This window comes from Cydia amplana, chromosome 7 (genome assembly GCF_948474715.1).
Source record: "Cydia amplana chromosome 7, ilCydAmpl1.1, whole genome shotgun sequence".
Taxonomy (NCBI): domain Eukaryota; kingdom Metazoa; phylum Arthropoda; class Insecta; order Lepidoptera; family Tortricidae; genus Cydia; species Cydia amplana.
In genome coordinates, this window is record NC_086075.1 from 8,624,423 (window position 1) to 8,646,736 (window position 22,314).

General features: G+C 37.9%; 2 protein-coding genes and 1 non-coding gene across 4 annotated transcripts in view; 1 reads left to right on the forward strand and 2 right to left on the reverse strand.

Annotated features, from left to right (window-relative positions):
- LOC134649589 (abl interactor 2) overlaps positions 1–18,144 on the reverse strand; it is a 289,784-nt gene extending 271,640 nt beyond the window's left edge. Inside the window, exons 1-9 of one of the 2 annotated variants that reach the window (XM_063504406.1) lie at positions 18,022–18,143; positions 17,487–17,926; positions 14,821–14,991; positions 13,019–13,143; positions 12,496–12,571; positions 12,278–12,345; positions 10,679–10,792; positions 8,705–8,783; positions 6,897–7,060 (exon numbers count right to left, since the gene is read on the reverse strand). In XM_063504406.1, the coding sequence (XP_063360476.1) occupies positions 6,897–7,060; positions 8,705–8,783; positions 10,679–10,792; positions 12,278–12,345; positions 12,496–12,571; positions 13,019–13,143; positions 14,821–14,991; positions 17,487–17,919 (1,230 nt within the window). In that variant the 5' untranslated portion in view covers positions 17,920–17,926; positions 18,022–18,143. Of the gene's footprint in view, positions 1–6,896; positions 7,061–8,704; positions 8,784–10,678; positions 10,793–12,277; positions 12,346–12,495; positions 12,572–13,018; positions 13,144–14,820; positions 14,992–17,486; positions 17,927–18,021 lie in introns of those variants that run through there. The other variant, XM_063504407.1, reaches the window with a different exon arrangement.
- Trnaa-agc (transfer RNA alanine (anticodon AGC)) lies at positions 13,871–13,943 on the forward strand. The gene has a single exon. It is a non-coding gene; the product is annotated as a tRNA-Ala (tRNA).
- An 839-nt stretch (positions 18,145–18,983) lies between the features above and the next one.
- On the reverse strand, positions 18,984–22,314 carry LOC134649448 (striatin-interacting protein 1). Its single transcript, XM_063504201.1, has one exon. It carries the CDS (start codon positions 22,168–22,170, stop codon positions 19,702–19,704), a length of 2,469 nt encoding a protein of 822 aa, XP_063360271.1. The 5' UTR covers positions 22,171–22,314; the 3' UTR covers positions 18,984–19,701.

Below are 22,314 nucleotides of genomic sequence, written 5' to 3' on the forward strand. Positions count from 1 at the left end.
ATCGAAATCCGGCTGGCCAATAACTGAACTCTAACCTTAATTATACTTAAACATTCTTAATTACAAAACTATCTAATCTAAATTCTAATAAAGGTCTTAATACTCTAAATGCATGTTTTTGTAGTTATATACGACGACTTAAATATAATTCCAGTACCTATTTCAGTGAGGAATAGCCAATTTCGTAAATAATATGGCAATTATACGGTTATTATAGCCAGTCTAGATAAATTATTATAATTAATCATTATTACGAAATAAACATCTGTAAATATAAGTAAAAAGTACTTGCTCATTAAGGTGACGGTATAGGTGGGTAAATTTTCAGATTCTGTCAATTTACCCCATTTCACACACAAGCGCACTTCACGCACACTACCTCACTTTACTGGGACAGGTCATTGACCCATCAAGTTTTTTTAAGATTGCGTTTTGAGTTTAGTGTTAACCACTGACCTCTTTTGAGGAACAGAAACTGTAAAAACGTTCCATTGAAAGAAGAAAGAGAAACAATACATTAAATCTTGCTCTCCTTGTCTGTTCATGTCACACGTGACGTATTTAAATTCTAATTTAATTCATTTGATTGTTAACTATTTTCTGCATATTATGGCTTTGTCGAGATACGCGTTTTGTAAAGTTAAACCGAATAAACCCAGATGTCATTAAGTCAGATGTAAAATGTTATTTACTACTCTATACGGTTATTCATAAGGCGAAAAATCAATTCAATTAAAAATTTAAATAAATAAAGTTTCGGCAGGGTGGAAATTTAATTAAGGCCGACAAAATAAAATTTAATAATATATGTCGGCTGATGTACCCCTAAGATCTTTACAGATTTACTTGTACGAGTATCCTATATTCGCTATTTATTTTGCTATTAAATTTATAAAATTAAAATAAATAATTAAATATTATACTGGCATTCCACCGCTATTATTTCAGTGCTGAACTGATTATCTTCGATCGTAGCCTTGATGATGTAGTTGTACTTACACTTACGGCGGTAGGAGCGGCAATGAACCCCGCGCAGCGTAGAACGAGAGGTGCGTTGGGATAAGTGCATATACATATAATTCTTCGTGCGTCTGTCTGTCCGTCCGTCTGTCACAGTCTATTTTCTCCGAAACTACTGGACCAATTCAGTTGAAATTTGGCACACATATGTAAATTTGGCACACAAATGTAAATTTGTGACCCAAAGATGGACGTGTAACGTAAATAAAATGTATTTTAGAGAATTTGAAATACGGTAGCCATTTTTGGGGGGGGTAAATGAAAAAATTAAAAAATATGTTTTTTAAACTATATAGTGTTACATATCAAATAAAAGAGCTCATTGTAAGAATCTCAAACATAACTTTTTTTATAATTTTAGGATTAATAGTTCAGCAGTTATTCATGAAAATAGGCAAAAAATGATCATTCTCCGCCCACTTTCTCCGAAACAACTGGATCTAAAATTTTGAAAAAAATACACAAAGTACTTCTTTACCTATATATGTCAGGAAAATCTATAAGAAATGTGCAGTCAAGCGTGAGACGGACTTAATATACGGAACCCTTAGAATGCGAGTCCGACTCGCACTTGTTTTTGTTTAGCTCTTATTAGGTTTAAGGAGTTTTATGAGTGAAAAAAGAAGTTTTTTGTTTTATGTGCCCGCGTTATTGCCGATCGATTGTGTTTTAAACGATAATTAGACAAAAAAACTTGTTTTTCACCCAACGAATATAGATCCCCATGACACATCTTCCAAGTCGCCTTTGGATAGGCTTAATTTTAAAAATAATTGAAATAATGTTCTATATCATTCATACTTGCAAAAAAAGACTAAAAATAATTTACGTGACCAATGCTTATTATTAGTAAATATCTTACAATTTAATATCTGATATATCACACGATACAAAAAAATGGCCGCAAAGTTAAAAGTTTATTTATTTACGTTACTAGTCCATCTTTGGATCACCGACTCTTTGTCATATGTGAAAAATGTGTACCAAATTTCAATTGAATTAGTCTATTAGGGGCAGACACACGAGTGATCTTAAAAGGGATTTTTTTCTTGAATGATTTGTATGTACTTACCCCAACGCACCTCACGTTCCACGCGGCGCAGCGTAATCAGTAAGTACCTAATAATTAGTGTCCGACCGAAACACAAATTTCTGTATATATAAATATTGTTGTCCTACTTGCTCGCCAACTTTTGGTCTTTGTCACATAGTTTAGTTTCATAATACGAAGTACTATTTCGTATGTTTCGGCCAGGCCGAAAGATTCGGCCGTTTTTTGGCCGAAACCGAAACTACGGCCGAAACATGATTTTATGGCCGAAACCGAAACCGAAACCGAATCTTCGGTCGGACACTACGAATAATCACAATGGTCTTAAGTACCACAGACCCTACTGTCGCTTAAGTCCTTTATGCCAATCTCTGCCTATTAGAACTTATAAAAAAAAAAGAAACCGAGTAATTATATCCAACTACCGAACCTGCTTACAAATTTTCTCGAGATATTTGAGAAATGTGATATGCAAAGGAGAACATTCGAACAAACGAAAGTATTTTTGCCCAAGCTGAAACGGAGACCTTCGCCTACGCTCGGTCAGTGATGGTTTAGGTACAGTCAGCTGCAGGTCACCCCTGCATAGAAGATTGTATGCAGGGGTGGTACCTTTTCTCTGCAGCTGACTGTACACCTATAAAAAATTGTTGTACCTGCTACAATTTTATACCGGTACCGTACTTTATATTTCAACAGGTATAGTACCTTCAAAACGAAGCGGTATTGATAAATAATAACGGTACCGTACCGCCTATAAATAATAATAATAATTCAGCCTATATACAGGGTGGTCCAAACCTTGACGTCCAAAAATTTTTTTTTAGATTCCTCACGTCGTGGGCTATCAGAATATACCCCATGTACGAGTATGTTAGCCGATTTTTCGTAGTTATCGAGTTATGTTTTTTTTTTACTTTTAACTTTTCATATGAAATTCCGGGGTTCCCATACAGAGTGGCTAAAAAATAACTGCATTTCCGTTGCCAGGGAGGTTTTGGGATTATACTGAGCAACTTTTACAATGGGGCCAACCCCGAAACCGCGAAAAAAAATTACCCTTCCATATAGTGATGGGTAGGACATCAATTTAAAATGAGTTTGTATGAGTACCTCATTTACTAAAATGAGGTGTTACAATGTCTTACTTCAAATGAGGTGAGGTACTAGCATATTTTCAGCGTCGACTATTCCATTAATTCCAACGGCGACAAAAATATTTAATGTATATACATATTTATGTATTCATCACTTCCTTTATAAATAAATAAATAGTAACATTTAATTGGAGTGCAATTCTGGAGGTTAAGAATAGAACTTTTAGGAGAAAGATAATTTTAGAATCAAGTAAAATGAATAGAGGAGTGAAGTAAGACATTTTTGCGGTACGAAGTACTGCGACAAATTAACAAAATGAGTGGTACAAATGAGGTGCCTCACGAGTGAGCGACTCAACACTACTTCCATAGAAAATGGACTAGCCAAAATGTATAAAAAGCCAATTTTTTTTTCGCGATTTCGGGGTTGGTCCCATAATAAAAGTTGCTCAGTATAATCCCAACACCTCCCTGGCAACGGAATGCAGTTATTTTTCAGCCACTCTGTATGGGAACCCCGGAATTTCATAGGAATAAGAATAAGAATAGAATAAGAATAAGAATTGTTTATTGCCACATACATGAACATAAAATAGAGTTAGAATTACTTACATAATAAAATAAAACAGTTGTTATCATATACAAAACAAAAGTGAGAAGATCTTTGTATTAGGCACAGGGTTCCAGTCTCAGCGTGTGCCGGGCCTAGGTGCCCGGCGCTGGTTTTCAGACCGGTCCCAGACTAAGGACGGTCGGAGAATATTACCTACATAGGAAAAGTTAAAAGCTTAAAAAATCATAACTTGAAAACTACGAAAAATCGGCTAACATACATATGGGGTACATTATGATAGCCCACGATTTTTGGACGTCACGGTTTGGACCACCCTGTATAGACAATAATCTCAACGCTAGCCCAATGCGGATTGGGGACTTCACACACAGCTTTGAATTTCTTCGCAAATGTATGCACTACGAGTATGCAGGTTTCCTCACGATGTTTCCTCCTTCACCGAAAAGCTAGTGGTAAATATCAAATGATATTTCGTACATAAGTTCCGAAAAACTCATTGGTACGAGCCAGGATACCAATGAGTTTTTCCTTACCGCTTATACCGTAAAGAAATAATGCAGTCTCTGCTTTGCACGATTATTGTGTGGACATAATTCTTATAATCACCGAAACATACATACCTCTACGCACAGAATGTCATTGAAATAAAACATTGTTTTTTATAGTAAATTAATATAGCATTCGATTTATACACATAACAATAAGCAGGCCAGGCCGCAGCGATATTGGCCTGTAAGCTTCATCTCGGTCTCCAAATCCGCAAAACTCGCTGGTACTAAATGCTGGTCTTGCCGTTATTAATTATCTTGATTCTTGAAGATTATCAGAACAGCACGTTACGTAATCGCATACATAGACGGAACGAACGTCAACAAAGTAGGTGTAGACACTGCAAGTCTTTAGGTATTAAACGAATTACGCTTCGTATTAATAGATGAGTAATATTTAAATGAACATATAATATTCTCTAACATAAATACAAGATTACAATTAATTGACATCAAAAGTCATTGACGTACAGAAGTCATATACATTTTTATAATGACGCAAAATTGATACCAGCATAATGAAAATCAATCCCAATCAGTAAAACGAGTCTTTAAACTTTTTTCATTTTAAGCGTGTTTTGAAGGAACAAGTTACTTAAATTCGATTGTAATCGTATTGTTTTAGGATAATTTACTGCTGTTTTCGACCGTTACGACCCGTAAATAACAACAACTCACATTTAAAATTTGACTGGAGCTCGACGTGATTATATTTATTTACCCTATTTTATGAAATACAATTTATCTACTGGTATACATTTTCGTATGCGTATATGATGAAATGTCTTTATTAATGTCAAAAACGAGCTATGACGATGTACACGTCTGCTTCGATGCAAGGCCAACGGCCATCTGACTCGAAGAAGAGTTTTGAGTGATGTCGTCAATGTATGGAAATTATACGAAAGTTTACATTTGGGATTGAATTTCTGTGCTGTATTTGTGAGTAAAAATATAAGTAGATAATAATCTGGTAGTTTAGTTATCTAGCCTTCAAAATCCCACAACAACTCAATTACTGTCAAAGACAAAACTGTAATGCGTCTTGCTCAAACGGAACTCCATATTTTGATTTTTGGACACTTTTAGTGTCGATTTGTAGAGAATTACAGGAAATAAAAAAAAATATGGCGTGAAGAGCCGGTACACGGCTTCTTCGTGAACAGATTTGCGTATAATTTAATGCAGTTATTAATCATTCATTGAACAAATTGATTGCACAAAGTGAGGTCTAAATCGAAAACGTCATATACCGTCCCCTTAACTAAGTAAATAAAATAATTTAAAACAACAAAGGTATTTTTGAGGGAGGCATTTTCAACTTATTTTTTGTACAAAATTATTGATTTAATTGAGAATAGGTAGCAATCCCTATAACTCCGGAAACTTGATGTACTAAATGGGAGGGAGGAGAGGTATTCATTTATTGCGTAACTGCATCTATCTTAATCCCTCTAATTAACCACAGCATATTTAAACGATACAATGTCTACGCATCCTACATAAAATGTGGTTATAAATAAGGAAGGAATGGTTTTAGATTACGAGTTGTAGTTTAAGATACTTACATCATTTTCAACAATGGACCTTATACCGTTACAATAGGATCGAAGATGGTCAACGTACTTTACGGTCCTGCAGAGAAGCAGAAAGACAGCTACTTGCAAGAGCCTAGAGAGGTAAATAGTATGTATTACATACCTAGGGAGGTGAATTCGTGAATGCTTCAGATCGCAGGTGTTTGTATAATTATGCAATCTGGGGCTTTACGAATTACCGCCCGTGGTTTGTCTAAAGTTTTACGTCTTGCCTTGGCCAGGAAGTGACGTAATAGTACATTATTGTCGAGGTTCGGAAGTAGCTACTTGCAGGCTGAGGATTCGTTTTAAACGGACGACCTTGGGAGTCCGTTTAATTGAATCCGAAGCCAGCAAGTAGCCTTCCAGCCGAGTCATATATAGTGCTTTTCTCAAAAATGGTGCAAGAAATAGAAATATTTTACAGAACTTACAGAAGCAACGTTCTAATTTTCACAGAAAAAAATACAACCATTAAAAAAATTTGCTTGCCGCCTTTAAAAAAAAAAAGAAGTGTATTTTTCTGCTGAAAATACGCCAACCTATTTGAGACACCTAAATAGTCGCGGTACCAACATTAAGCCTGTAACAGACTATCGCACCGCACCGCGACCTTGGAGCGTCGCACCCATAAGTGAGAGCGAGAAAGAGATATCTGTTTCTCGCTCTCACTTATGGGTGCGACGCTCCAAGGTCGCGGTGCGGTGCGATAGTCTGTTATAGGCTTTATAATAATAAGTGCTGATCATCTGTTTGGCTGTTTAAGGGACCTATGCCTTCATTTGATATGGCCATTTAAAGGTTTAAAAAGTTTGGAACTCGTTAAATAATGGAATTTGTATGCGACATTGCAGTCCCGAAATCGAGACTGCAATGTTTTTAACTTTTTAATTTTTTGAATGACCATAAACTACGCACTTCGCGACCTATTTTTTAACCGGCAACGTCGACTTTGCCGTCCATTTTTGAGAAAAAATAAGAACGTAGTCCACATTTTCGTCCACTATATTGTTAAAGGTTTAGGCCTCGTTAGACGCAGGGCTCGACGTAGTTCCCGGGGAAGAGGCCGGTGACTCCGTCCATGACGCCTTCCCACCAACCGTCGTCATTTTTCTTCAGCACGTAGATGACGGCGCTCTCCTGGAACGATAGCTCGTCCTCCTTGTCCGCGTAGTAGTCGTATATCGCCACCACTGGAACATACAATATACCAGCGGTTCTCAATCTTTTTTTTTTGACGGAACCCTTTTGGAAAGCGAAATACTTGATGGAACCCTATAATAAAACAATAGTTTTTAGAAGTGTATTTTTTTATTAAATAAGCATAATTCTAAATTCTTGCGGAACCACTGCAGGGGTGTCGCGGAACCCTGAACACACTTTGAGAATGGCTGCAATATACAATACAATATACGTCTGGTTGACGTAACTGGTGACCGAAGACAAGAGTGCTCACTCCATACATCAGTTCAGACTATTAATTTCATTGTCTACATCTAGCATCGAGTAGCGGAACTATCAGTACTGCTACTTGACAATAGATGTAGCACCGACCGGAAAGTCTTATCTCAACAGCATAAGACTTTCCGGTCGGTGCTACATCTATTGTAAAGTAGCAGTACTGATAGTTCCGCTACTCGATGCTAGATGCTAATAGTCTTTTTGGTACTAATACGGATGTATGGAGTGAGCACTCTATGTATTTTTTCTCTATGCCGAAGAGCTGGCGGCTACCTCGCACAACGTATCAGCATTGCGATACAGCGAGGAAATGTCGCCAGCATCCTTGGTACAATGCCTCAAGGGCCTATTTTAGATTTAAGCTAGTTATTAATTTCTTTTAGTAATACCACTGTGTATATCTTGTTTGTAAATAAATGATTTTGGATTGTTTTAACACCACAAAAAAAATACAATATCTTTATTGACAATATAAGTTTAACAGGCACAGTGAACCGTGAACCCTGCACTCACTAGGCATGGCCTGTATCGCGGGGGTCAAGTCACGAATTACCAATAATAATATTTATAATTGTACTAAACATAAACATAGGAAAGAAAGAGGAGTGTGAACTTGTGTGTGTAAGTTTGTTGTGAGGAGGGAGTGAAATCTAAAAATGTACCTAATGAATTTTGATACACAAACACATTGTTAAAATTTTCACTAGTTGCACCAATCACACTTGACGGACTGAACAACCTTACTCGGCAGTGAACTTTCAAACTTCGCATAGGAAAAACTAATAGCGAAAGTTTACGGTGACAACGGTTTGGTGCAACCGAACAGTCCGGACAACCAACTGTTATTGACATTATGGCAAACTAAGCTTTTGAGCTAAGTACTAAACGAAAATAGGTGTGCCTCGTACGGACTTATGTCGATGCATATCAAAATTACTCAAGTCCACGCAAAATGGTAACATTATTAAATGTATGACAAAACGGAATAAATGTGACGTTCAACTAAAACAGTGGTTCCTAACCTTTTCAGTCCGGTCACCCCTATGACTAACTAGGGAACCTGATTTTACCACTCCTCCCAATGGTAATAAAAAATAAAACGTGAACGTTTGTTGTATTGTTATATTAGGTTAGCTTATTTACCCCCGTATAATACCAGTTTTACCCCCACGGGGGTAATTACCCCCAGGTTAGGAACCACTGAACTAAAAGGTACCACATTGTCGGTTGTCGATACGATTGATTTCAAATTCAACTTTTATGGAAATAGCGCCTTATTGACAACCGATTAAGTACCCGTTTGGTTGAAAATGGCACAAATAACATATAAAGAGGACTTTAAGACGCAACGATGATAAACATTTCTCTAAACTTACCTTTTTCGATGTAGTTCTTGGGCACCCAGCCCGGCAAGTCTTCCTCGTCAGGCACGATAGCGGGCACGGCATTCGTGTACTGTGGATGTGGAAGCTTATTCTGGAAGAAAATAACAATGCTTAGTTAAACTTAAACTTTCCTCATTGCAGCGGCATGGCGTCAAACAGAACGAATGATTTTGTATCGGGTTAGCGGGTAGAGTCCAGGGGAGCAACATGGTTCCATTTTTATCGCTTGCCACTATGCCCGTCACTTTCGCACTTACATACTTGTCAGAACATGACAGGCATGGTGACAAATGATAAAAAGCCGGCCATCTTAGCCCTTCAGGACTAAATAACTATTAACATGGAGAACGCGCCAAAAATCTGTGTGCACGAAATTATTTTCTAGATATAAAGGTAGTGTATATTTTTGGTGTTTTATGTGTATCGATATTTTTCGCCTTGGCTGGACATACAGGCGCGAGGCGCATCTTTAGTGATCGATCTGTTTCACTCGGCAATTTCCTCACGAGGAGACTTGTTCTGTGTTTGTCTGTTTGACAATTCTGTCAAATAAGAATATCAACGCCTAGCCACTAATAATTTTAATCACTTAATTATATGTTTTTTTATTTTTTTATTTAGAAACAAACTGTCATATACAACTACATGTTGTAAATAAGCTAACAGCTAGAATTTCTTATAATGTAGACCTATGATTTGCAGGTAGACTGGTGAAATATGGTGTTACTTACGTTAGTATATTATTGGCGCAGGCGCTAGTGCACTCGTGTCGCAGGTTTCTTAAAACAAGCAATATGTTAAGTGTTTAGATAATAATATACAATAAGGTTTGATTTTGCTTTTTTGGCAATATTTTTCTACAATTTTAAGGGTGATAGTTAAAAAAGTGAGAAGTGGGTTTTGAATAATCACTAACTAATGCTTATGTGATACCAGCAAACCGTGTGCACGAATACTTTGAACCGTTCATACACTTCCATGCGTAGGGTACTGGGGCTGACCAAACAATATAAATAGCCATATAAAAGTGGACAACACACAAAAAAGTATTGAAATAAAAATTTAGTAATAGTTTAAATAAAAAACACTAAAATAGTGCTCAGTAAAAATCTACTAGAACCAGGGAACACACATTTTTTACTGAAACACAATTAACAACAATCTATACCCAATCTGCCGAATCCTTCTATCACTATAGTACAAAAGCAGACAGATTAGTTGGTAGATTGGCTAATGGAACTGTCGTTATCTGTGATATAAAAACACAGTTTTTTAGTATGGTTACGAAACGAAAAATGTCCTATGTATGTGTGTTATTAACACATTCACTGCCAGGAACCCACCTGGTGGGCGCTCGTGAACTTTGCTCAGATGCACACATCTATAGACGACCGGTTTCTGGGGTTATTCCTACTAGTTACCACCAAAATTTTGTTAGGGTTAAATATTAATAAAAACAGTACAAAAAAATTAAAAATAAATATAGAGTGATTTAATAAATCATTATTAAGTCGATTAGTGTTTTAGTAAACTGCCTTAAAAGTGACGAAAAAATATTGAAACAGTTTAACTGGTACTCGTACAAAAACTATAATATATGCAAGGATAAATTTAATAATTCATTTAGATTATTTTTAAGTGATTTTATTCGGTAATTCAAAATCACTCTATATTTATACTATACTATTTTATACTGTTTTTATTAGTATTTAACTCTAACAAAATTTTTAGTGGTAACTACTGGGAATAAAAATTCCCAGTAGTTACCACCAAACCGAGTTGGTGGTAACTACTGGGAATAATTTTTCCCAGTAGTTACCAGTGGTAAAAGGTGGGAAATAAATTCCCAGTAGTTACCACTGGTAACAACTTGGTGGTAACTAGTGGGAATAACCCGGTTTCTGGGGTAGTAAGCCGTTTTTTGTCTGGCAGTGAATGTGTTAATGTTAATACGTGTGTACGTACGTTGAGGTGGTGCTGGCGGCCGAAGGCGTCGTGCGCGAGCTCGTCGTCGAGCGGCGGCGGCGGCAGCGGCGGCGACACCGAGCCCCCGCGCCCGCTCAGCGACCCCGACCCGCGCTATCATAACCACGACAATGGTTAGTGTAACTGGATTGATTGATTACCAATTCACTTGCACCACAGACAGGTACATTAGCACAGACTAAGAAAAAAGGAAAATATTTTGACAGTTGGCAATCGAATGTAAATTTGGTGATGGTGTTTTGTAATAAGTATTGGAGTTTGTTGATTTTAATCCAATAAACTTTTAAAGTTTAAATGAAAATAATGACTAATAACAAGTATTTTCTAAAAATATTTTCACAGCTGAGTTAAGTAGTAGCGACATCTAACCAAGGTAACGTACTCTAATTTGTATAATATTCTACCCAACAAAAGATGGCACTAATTAGCGCACTAGTGTAGTGCATAAACGCGCAAAACTAAATCCCATCAAAAACATTACATGTAATAAGGTGCAAGTCTCGCAACGCTTTTACTACAAAAAAATTCTGAGATGTAATGTGAAACCAAGTCGGTTATTTTAATCTGTGCCAGGGGGTGTTAAAACCGTATCAATAAGATATCTTTAATTTGTAATACGTATACAATGATTTATAACTCAAGATAGGTTATAGGCGTTCCAAAATTGAAGCGCTTAACTTGTGACAAATTGGACAAGTTTCCTTTAGACGCGGCTGGACAAGCGAGAAATGTGCACGTGCTAACGAGCTTCCGCACACCGAAAGAGAAAGAGACGACCTTATGTTTAACAACGAGTGTGACAAAGATGGATGTAATGAGAAAACTAATCAAAAATAACAGATTTCTTCGTAGGCACAGAAATAAATATGGAAATATTTTTTGTGCTCCTCAAGTATGAGTATAACCTATCTATGGTTATATAATATCATTGTAGTGTAAGGGGCTGAGTGGACGCTCGAAGCGGAGCGTTGGGCGGGGCGTGCAGAGTGGCGTCAGGCTCACAAGTGATTTGAGCAGCGTGCACTAAGGCCGCTCCTATACGCTTGCATTTGTTTAACATGCACGCCGCACGCCCCGCCCCGCCGCACGCCCAATCGAGCGTCCACTCAGGCCTTACACTTAGACAGTAGGCCGGTATCATGTTGGTTACGAATTCAAGTCGTACGCAAGCGTTGGATACTAATAAAATGGATAGGGTGCGGGCACTGTAGGGGAATACATTTAATTTCTAACAAACAGATTAGCGATTTGGCTGAAACTAGCGTTTCTAGCCGAATTAATAATCTATTATTTATATTTGAAGACCGAGACAGCATAATTTATGTCCATTAAAGATGGTAAATTCAAAGCTTATACTTGGCTTAGCTTAGTTTATGTCGAAGTCTAGTCAAAGGTTCCACTTTGTCGTTTACTATAAGGACGAGATTTGAATGTATCTCTATACGAATAACATGTCAAGGCGTCCTTATGGCAATCAACTACTGACTGGGACTTTTTTTTTGGAAACGACTTATATGTACTTGATTAAGTTTAAATAAATAATAATGAGAAAAGACCGTAAAGTCCTAGCTTACTTACCTGTCCGGGAAGACTCATGGAATGCTGGCTGTGTTCTCCGTCGGACCCGATCAGTGGAGACGGCGGTGCTATAAACACGTACATTTCACGTAAATAACGAAATCAATATTTTGTGGTGCTACTTATCTCAGTAACAATTTCTTCATCGAAGCGCGCTTATTCAGTTGTTTTGATATAAATACTATTTATAAACTCGTTTCATAGTATTAGGTACTTACGTGGCATACTGGAATGCAAGTCCTGCTGAGAATAGTTCGAGGGCGACTGGTGCTGGTTCGGGTGAACCATGCCAACCTGTAAACATATAATTAATCTATGACCCGATTCACTAATGGGGTTGGCCGGTCGAAGTATTTTATAGATGGTGCCAGCATTTCCGTTACTTTAAATACGCCTTCATTGGAGTAAAAGAAAAAGATCCCCGCAATTTTCGAATTTCTGTTTTCGCGGTACAGATCGACGACGTATGCTCGACGATACCATAGCATGGTGTGACTATTGTCTGTCTAATAGCTGGTTCTCCATATTTTGTGCTTCGGCAAATTGTACAATTGTGTTCAAATGTTCAATTTCACTTTGTGTATTTAGCTGTGTAAGGGTCGGTTGCACCAAACCGTCTGTCACCGTTAAAGCGTCCGCTAAATTTTATTGTACGGGAAGTTTCATAGATCTCTGCTGCTCGACGTTGATCAGTCTGTTAACTGTGGTTGGTGCAACTGGCCCTAAATGTTATTAGTTAACCTGTGGTTGAGCGACCGGCAACGTGGAGTACCCGGGCGGGCGGCGCGGGTAATTGGGCGCGTAATGCGACGGCACCTGCGGCGGAGCCACGGCTGGCGGCGTGCGGTACTCGCGAGACGACTTGCCTGACAACAACATCATTGGAAACACGAAAAGAGGATGGGAAAAGTCTCCATTGCACACCGGAGCGGCGTGAAGTATACCTTTGTCAGGATTGTTAACACTATAAGTTAACACTAAATAACTATCATGAGATAAGCTACAAAAATTACGAGGCAGGCGGCTTTGTAAGGACATTAATGCAAGATTAAGGGTCGGTTGCACCAAACTGTTCGTATCGTTAAAGAGTTCGCTACATTTTTATGTATGGAAAGTTTCATAGTAAAGCACCGGGGCGCGCCGGCTAACGTTGATTAGTCTGTCAAATGTGGTCGGTGCAACTGGCCCTTATACTCTATACCTATTTTTTTTTACATTAGGAAAAAGGTAAACAATCTTGACGTGACTTTTTATTGAAAAATACTTTAGAAAAATAAGTTACAGCCAATATGTAACAATTATATAGCAAGGACATATATTCTTTTGGTTTCATAAGTAATATTTTTTTCTAAAGCGTTTTTCAATATAGACACGTATTTTTTTTTACACTTTTTCTAATGCTAAAAAACGAGGTATAGTGCAGAGGAAAAACCATAAACATATCAATATTTAAGATATATTATTTTATTTCATGGTAAAATTATTCCTCTCCCTTATTCTTCAACGATAAAAAATCAAAAACAAAACAATAACTCAACGGCGGCGGCGTTACACTAAAATACGAAATAACAATTTTCGCACGCCTAGTCATCTGGGGGTGTAGCTCAGATGGTAGAGCGCTCGCTTAGCATGCGAGAGGTACGGGGATCGATACCCCGCACCTCCAATAACTTTTTGTATTTTTTTTAGTTTATATAATTATTAGGCTGGGCTTGGGGGTCATTTGTATCATTATTAATTTACCTATTATAGAATTATAGATAACGCTATCTATCATGTTTGAATTTTAGTTTAGCTAAGTGCGTGGCGTGACGCCGTTCTATTGCGCGCCGTAACCGTCGTCGTCTAGAGAACATACAAGGGGCTGCTGAAAAGTTGGCGACCTTAAAAAAAAACGAAAGAGAGTATTAAAGTAAATGTCAAGTAAATAATCGTTAGTAATGACGGCAATATTTAAACTGTCAAAGAGGCGGGGGAAAAAGTAGCATAGTTTTTTTCTAGCTTAGGCCGCGAATATTTCAGACTCCCCTCGTATAGTACTTCGTATAATAGGGATGATGACACATGTTGAATTTTATAACAAAATCTAGTAAAATACATAGCAAAGGAGCAATTTATCACAATAATGTGGATATTAAAATAAAATATTGAAAAATTACAAAAATACAGGACCTGAAAGTTTCAAAATTTAAGTTTTTTTTAACTTCCAAAAACGACAAAAGTAAGGGTACCATTCGATTCCATACATTTCATGCAATAAAATATTGTATAGCAACTATATACATAAACGCATTATTTCGCCGACAAAAACGCAATTTTCTTGTTTTGTCCATACTACAAGATGGGCGATGACGTCACGGCCTCTGGCCGTTTTGTATAGGGCGTTTCGCGAGTGAAGTGCGACTGTCGGACTTTGACTACAATTTCTGACTTTTGTGTTACTTTAATGCAATGGGTCCCATGTAGACATTTGATCCTAAAAAGAAACCCGATCGATTGATACCATAAAAAAATTAGTCATGTAGCCTATTATGTAACATTACCGAGCGTGCCGCGGCCCAGCGTGCCAGTATTAGGCTGCTGTGCTCGTGCGGCGGGCGGTGTTGGTGGCTTGGTGGTGGGCGCGGGCAGCGGCTGGACCGGTGCGGCCGAGCGGCGCGCCCGCGGCGTGCCTGCGCTGCTCCAGCGAGCGCCGTGTCCAATGTCGTCCAGAGCTGGCGAAATAGTTATTTGTACAACAAGAGATCAAAGTTTGATATTTCTTCGAGTGCTTATTTTGAGTCCCGTGCAAGCGAAAGATTCTATAATAGATTCACGAGCGCAGCGAGTGAATCTAATTTAGAATCTTGAGCGTAGTAAGGGACTCAAAAGCGCACGAGATGTAAATAACTTTGATCTCGTGTAGTACACAACATTTTTCACCTCAGCAGTGAGAACATATTAGAGAACCCGAAAAATGTATTCCTTCTTCATCACTTACCTCTATTCACTCATATTTTCTTAAGATATACCAACAATTAAATTTTCACCTCAGCAGCTCGAACAAGGGTACTTTGCTACTTAAAAGCAGTGAGCAAAATCGCATTTTGCTCACTGAGTGAGCAAAATCACATTTTGCTCATTTTGTCTCACTCAGTGAGCAAAATGCGATTTTGCTCACTGTTTTTAAGTAGCAAAGTACCCTTGTTCGAGCTGCTGAGGTGAAAAAAATTAAAAATGCGTGTCGAAAATTTGCTACTGAATTAATAATTGAAATTGTAAATTAAAGTTCAAATTGTCTGTGTCGTATATGTGACAAGGCGTTCGAAGGGTTTTTTTTTTTTTTTACTCCTGCCTCCTCTGCTTTTTTAATACTGGTAGTTTTTTCTCCAGTACTTGATTCTTTTTTGGATTTTTATCTTTTCTTTTTTAATTTGATATGTCTGTTATCCTTATATCTAAAGACTAAAACTAAAAACTACTTTCTTTTTTGTTAGACACAATCTTCCTAATTAAACATTTTTAAAAGGACTTTTTCCAAATTATCATTACACACATCAGCGAATTTATTTGTTTCGAAGGGTTATAGGGCAGTCACAATAGATCAATTCCTGATCGATGCGCCACTCGCCCATAACATCCCAAATAATAATAATAATCAGAGCGGCAAATTCACATGCCATTCGTAAACTACATGTTCACTGCATCATAATGGATGCTTGATTCAAATTGTACTAGAAAAGCCTTTCATCAGATCTGAACTGTGTGCATAAAAAGAAATTTGGTTAGTCTCCAATCTGTACATCTTATAAAACAAAGTCTCCCGCCGCATCTGTCTGTTTGTATGTTCGAGATAAACTCAAAAACTACTGTACAGACTTTCATGTGGTTTTCACCTATCAATAGTGATTCTTGAGGAAGGTTTAGGTGTATAATTTGTAAAAGGTAACCAGTGTGAAGCCAGGGCGGGTCGCTAGTTTGTAATATGATTCAAAGTTATATGATATAATTATCCTATATTTAGCTTTTATTTTGTATTATAATGCTAACACCATATTTGAATAAGTAATAAATAACAAATAAGGGACAATCTTACTGGCTTAATGCCCTTACTGGGATTCAAACCTTGGATCTCCAGCTTTGTAAGCAGGGTCACTAATATTTATAATTGAATAAAAGTAATATTATAGTATCTTTCTTAAGTTAGGTAGTGGTTTGCCACATAACTAATAAGGTTAGGCAAACAGATAGTATTTCTCATAGATATAATATATTTAAAGATGGACTCTAAGCAAGTCACTGTTACCACTTTTGTTTAGTGTACGATTAACAATGTGAATCCACCTTGCTGTAGCCATGTCGATAAAGTCATATCGATAAACTATCAACATTTCTTGCAATTTTAATTTTACTTGAAAGGTTTAACGACAACTAAAATAAACAAAAAACGCTTCTATTCTTTATGGAGGTTATCAGATCACGATTTTATCGTCACGCCACAGCAGGGAACAAAGGGAAAGTTCAGATTTTTAATTACAATACACAAATACCTACAAAAATATGTGTTCCGCAATAATTGAATTATATTATGATATTATAATATATTCATTATCCATTAGCATTTCAATTATGTTTATTTTTAACGAAGATATTAAAGCTTCAATTAATCGCTATTTCGTTCTGCTGTGTAGCGTTTATCGATATATAACATGATTAAAATCGACTTTTCACATCCCTAAAAGAGCACACATATACGTTTTTACGGACACATACACAACTTGACACCACCTAAAATGGTAACACCTTGATTTGAAGTCCATCTTGTCAACAGTATGGTTGTCCTTTTTTGACAAAAGGCATTTTTACAAGAGCGAGGAGAGAGAAATGATACTAGTTGCTGCGCCGTCAAAGAGAACAGATAACGTTGGGGCCTTGGTATTTCTATAACCACAAATGATGTTAAAGTACATGTTCATGATTGCCAGCACAAAAATTTGGATACCTCAATAGGTACTAGCGCCCAATATGCATTATTCATATTGTGTTACCGCTTTAGTGCTGAAACTTAAATTCTTTTACTATTAAAACTAAAGTTAGCCATGGCAATGTCGATCAAACTTCAGAATATCAGACTTCTGCACCAAGAATTAACAGGTGGTGGCTGTTAGCATTTTAAACTTAAGTGACTTTAACTAATGACCAGAGTCCCATGAGATGAGATATAACTAACCTGTGTAATCAATGCTCTTCCTCACATACTTAATAGGTTTCTCTGGATTAGCCGGGGCAATGATCTTATACTGTCTGTTAGTAACTTTATTAGCAGTCAGCACTCCGATTTCCCGCCTAGCCACCTTCTCTTTATGAATAGCCACTGTTTGGGCAATATGATTCATCTGCCCTTCCATTTCTGCCAGTTGCATGGTTTGCAGCTCCAATAACTGCAGGAAATTGTAAGCCAATGTGTTTATCTGGTAAGCTACACTAGCCAGGGACTGTGTTGTGTAGTTTTTCGTGCTTTCCAGGGCAAGCCGCTTGTTCTCGGATTGAAAATAGTTTGCTTCACAGTACTCCGCCACACGCTCCAGGTTAGTGTGGCTGTCCGTCAAGTGGTTGCGCCCCTCGGGAATCTCCGTTTGTAGCAACGCCGCTAACTCAGCCATCGTGCTGCTGGAAATGAATGATTTGTTAATAAAATGCGATGACAACATTGACAACCTACTTCCGTGGTAATAGGCGTTGGCTAAGTTTGTTATCAGACTTACCGCTAATGGTATTTGCGCTCTAAAAATAGATATCGTTGGTTGCTGGCTGGTAATTAGGATCTTCTCATTTGTTGTACAAGTTCAGAATATTAAATTTGTTATTTTTTAATATTATTCCCCTACTCCAACTCAAAGAGTATAATAACTATATATAGTAACTCCAACTCCACTTGCTTGACAAGTGAAGACAGTGAAGTACTTTGTATTTTATTTTATTAAATACCATAGATTAAGTATAAAGCGCCTACTACACACTACACTATCGACAAAGGGACTTCCGACTGGTGATACCGTTACACACAATCGAACCGCCGTACACGGTGCGCCCGTCTCGAATAGCTATTTTGGTTATATGGATATAACTTGGTCAAGCAGATCTTGTCAGTAGAAAAAGGCGGCAAATTTGAAAAATGTAGGCGCGAAGGGATATCGTCCCGTAGAAAATTTGAATTTCGCGCGTTTTTTTACTGACAAGATTTGGTTGACCAGCTTATTTTCTCAACTGGTCACTGGGCAGGGCTATAACCACGAAAATCGAAGTTCGCAAATAGCGGGCATTTTTCTCTGTCACTCTAATTAGGCCTTCATCGGAGTAAACGAGAAAAATCCTCGCTATTTGCGAATTTCGGTTTTCGCGGTAGCCCCTCAGGTGACACGTATGTTAAGGGCAGGCTACATCAAATGCAGCCTCTATGGGTATTGGCCTTTGAGGGTGGTATTCCACTTGTCCAATGTCATTGCGTCTCACTCTCTCATCAAGAAAAATGTGAGACGCAATACACATTGAACAAAGAAATTGGATAGGTGGAATTCCACCCTAGGCGCTACTACTGAATCTACTGATGGTAATGATCACTGGGCCACATAGTACATATTGCCAGAAGTTTGTATTTTCCCTGGGTACTTACATGAAATAAGAATGAACATGCCATTGAATTTTTTACAATTATTTATTACAAGAGCCTTGTTTAAAACTGTAATATGAAGGTAGAAAATAATTATGTTCAAAACATACATTAATGAAATACATACTGGTTCTCGTCTCGTCACAAGGGATTTCATTATCACTTATTCTATGATGTCCAACTTAGATCCATTTAAATGTTAATTCATGGATTACCGACAAATTAAATATCCAACTTTACGCTACATGATTACAAGTTTTAACAATTCATCATTAGTCATTAAAAAAAGTTAAGTATATCTACAGTTGTATGTATTGAAGCATAAACATTATGTAAAATTAGTATAAAATTCACACAACTAATAACAAAATTTTATTGATCATAAGCTTCTAAAGGTTTAGAAAGGTGTAATGTAACTTTGCTGTCATGCTAAATCTAAAACTAGGTATAATGATGATGTATGGCTAAGGCCACATAGAGGTGCATGGTGCATCATAGAGAAAAAAACACAATATCTAGGATATTCCATGTGAATTTATATCTACCATGCATTACTAGCTAACCCCATGTAGTCTGTAGCCTGACAAGCAAATTGATCTATGAACAAACAAATATTGAATAAGAACATTATACAATCATAAAAAAACTATTAGGTATGAGAAAACTGCAATAAATACTAAACGTTTCAGCATGCAAACTTTGATCGTCAATACTCGTAATACTTTTATTGCCATTTATGTATATTAACAGTAATATTGCATTTAGGATGATTATTTCAGGCTGTGAGAAGGATATCCCAGTTTATTTCATTATTGTACACTTCTTGATCCAGCCACAGCTCATAGTTGTCTTTGAACTCGTCATCCAATTCTACATTAGACTCCAGAACACTATTTATGTCCGTGTCAAGAGGTGTAAGATCTATTTCGATGTCTCCACCGGAGCCATATCTCCTCTGATTAAAGCGATCCACGCTGACCCTTAAAGCACACTCTTCATCTTGGAAGTCCCATGGCCGCACATCTACATCGTTGCCAAACGCCCAGTCATCATTCAACCTATGTCTCACTTTAGAATAAATGGCACTGATGGTTTTCATATTAGTTTTCCTCCACTGACGTCCCAAGTATTTTGTCTGCATTTTAAGCAATTTTAGCACGTAAAACTGCATAAGTGCATGCCTGACCTTGAGGGTTCGTTTCAAAATGGGCGCGCTTTTGAACACAACCAGCATCATTATTCTCGCGTTTTTCCACTTGGTCAACTTGTTGAGAATTCTCAGTAAGTTGATGCAAGAGAAAACATTTCTCCATGAATATGGAACTGAGGAGTCTCCAATATCCAAACATTCTTTTGTCAACTCGGGTTGCTCACCGATCACACATGCGGGGAAATCAAATATCGGTATTGAATTCTTGGCTCCAACGTATGACAGAATATTTTGGTTGAAAAACTTCAGAACAAGCGGCATACAGTTCGCATAGACTAGATGTTGTGACATGAATTCAAATTGATATATGTGATTTAACTTAAAGTGTTTGAGTAGAAGGAGTAATATAGCTGTGATGGCTTTGACAATGATCTCTTTGTGTCTGTTGACATCAATGCCAAGTTTCAAAGATTGCAGGACTGTCATGGGCATTTCTTCAGGAAGTAAATCTGACATAATGTTGAAAGTGTAGGCTTTAGCTGTAGAGGTCGGAGCAGCCGCTAAGAGTATCTTTAACAATGCAATCATGTACTGTGGTAGGTTTGGCAGCATGGCTCTATACAGTATTTCCACTTCTGTCTCTTCAACATCTTTCTCACCTTTTGTTAGGGGACTGCGGGCTATTTCAATTTCTCTTTCAATTTGAAGCTCAGACAAACTGGTGTACATGTGCTTTCTTAGTATATCTATACCCTCATGTATGGGTTGCGGGAGGCCATCAATTGTCTGCCTGTCCCCAGGTAAAGAGTAGCCTACAAATTTTATTCTGACATTATCCAGAAACATGTCAATATCTTTCTGCCGGACTTTTGACTGCCATGGCAAACTTCGTGGCAGTGGTGGGGGTGGTGGGGGACTTTCAAACTGTTTGAAGTACATGTAATATGGACAGTTTGGGTTTTGATTTGGGTTTTGTGTACTATCCGCAGGCATAGACTGGAACTCCATGGAGTAGTCTTCAGACCCGTTGCCCGTTTCTTCCTTGTCCACAAATATCTGTTCATCAGATTCATCCAGTGAAGTTTGCTTCATAAAGGTCTGCCTTCTCAAAGCGCGTTCATTTTCTGATAGTTTCATTTTTCTCCCAACCGGGTTTTGATTTTCAAGCATATCTGCGGCACTTGGGGGTGGGGAACTTGCTCTCATACCTTTAATTATTTCAAGGGTGTCTTCAGTTATTGGGTCTAGGCCATGCTTTTCTCTTAGCCGTGATTTCCTTTCTTTCAGCTCCTTGGACCCTCCTAAGTAAACCAGAAGTATTTTCCACAATAACAGTAGAACTTTCTTCATGGGAAAATGTGGTGTTGTGCCTGCACAAAGGTGTGTCACCATACTTAACAGTTTGACAGGTAACAACTCGTCACCAAAAGGTGTTCCAAGTTCTTCTTTAAAGTTTTTTACTAAATGTACAAACTCAGAGTCAGGATTATCTTTTTCAGTTCTCATGTACTCAGTGATCAAATAAAGAACAGATAGGATAACTCTGAGGTTGGTGGAGTCTGCTAGTGATTCTGCAAGTTTCCTTGAAGCTATAGCAGAGCTGCTTTTCACAATTTCGAGGTTGAGAAGTTCGACAAAAGCCGTGAAGACGCCCATGTCGTACAGGGTCATCACGTTTATGCGCGCCCAGTGAGCCTGCTCGGCGTCTGACTGCATCTCCGCCCAGCATCCCTGCGCCAAATAAAGGATACAACGAGACGCCCGCATTCTTATGTCGTTCACTGCCACATCCAGGTGCTCTAACAACTTCATCACAACCGTCCGTTGTTGCTTATTGGACAACCTCTGCCAACTGGGCGGTAGATTAAACTCTTCCATAATATCTTCGAACGCCTTGACATTCAGCTGGAACTCAGGGTGTTCAGTGTAGCTGTACAGCTCGGCTATCTCGTTGGCCTGTGTATCGCAATCGTCGTAAACAAAATCCAGCTCGGGGCTCTCCATATCGTTGACACAATCGCCTTCTTCCATGGGTCGACGAACGTCGGGCATTTTGGCACCTCCCCGACGTCCGTTCCCATTCGTACCCATCATTGGGGAAGCCAAAGCAAGCGCAAACCGTTTTTTAATTTACATAGCTATCTTGGGATTTGCGCATTTTTTATTATTGTTCGTAAAATGAACAGAGAAACTGGATTGATTGATTACCAATTCACTTGCACCACAGACAGGCACATT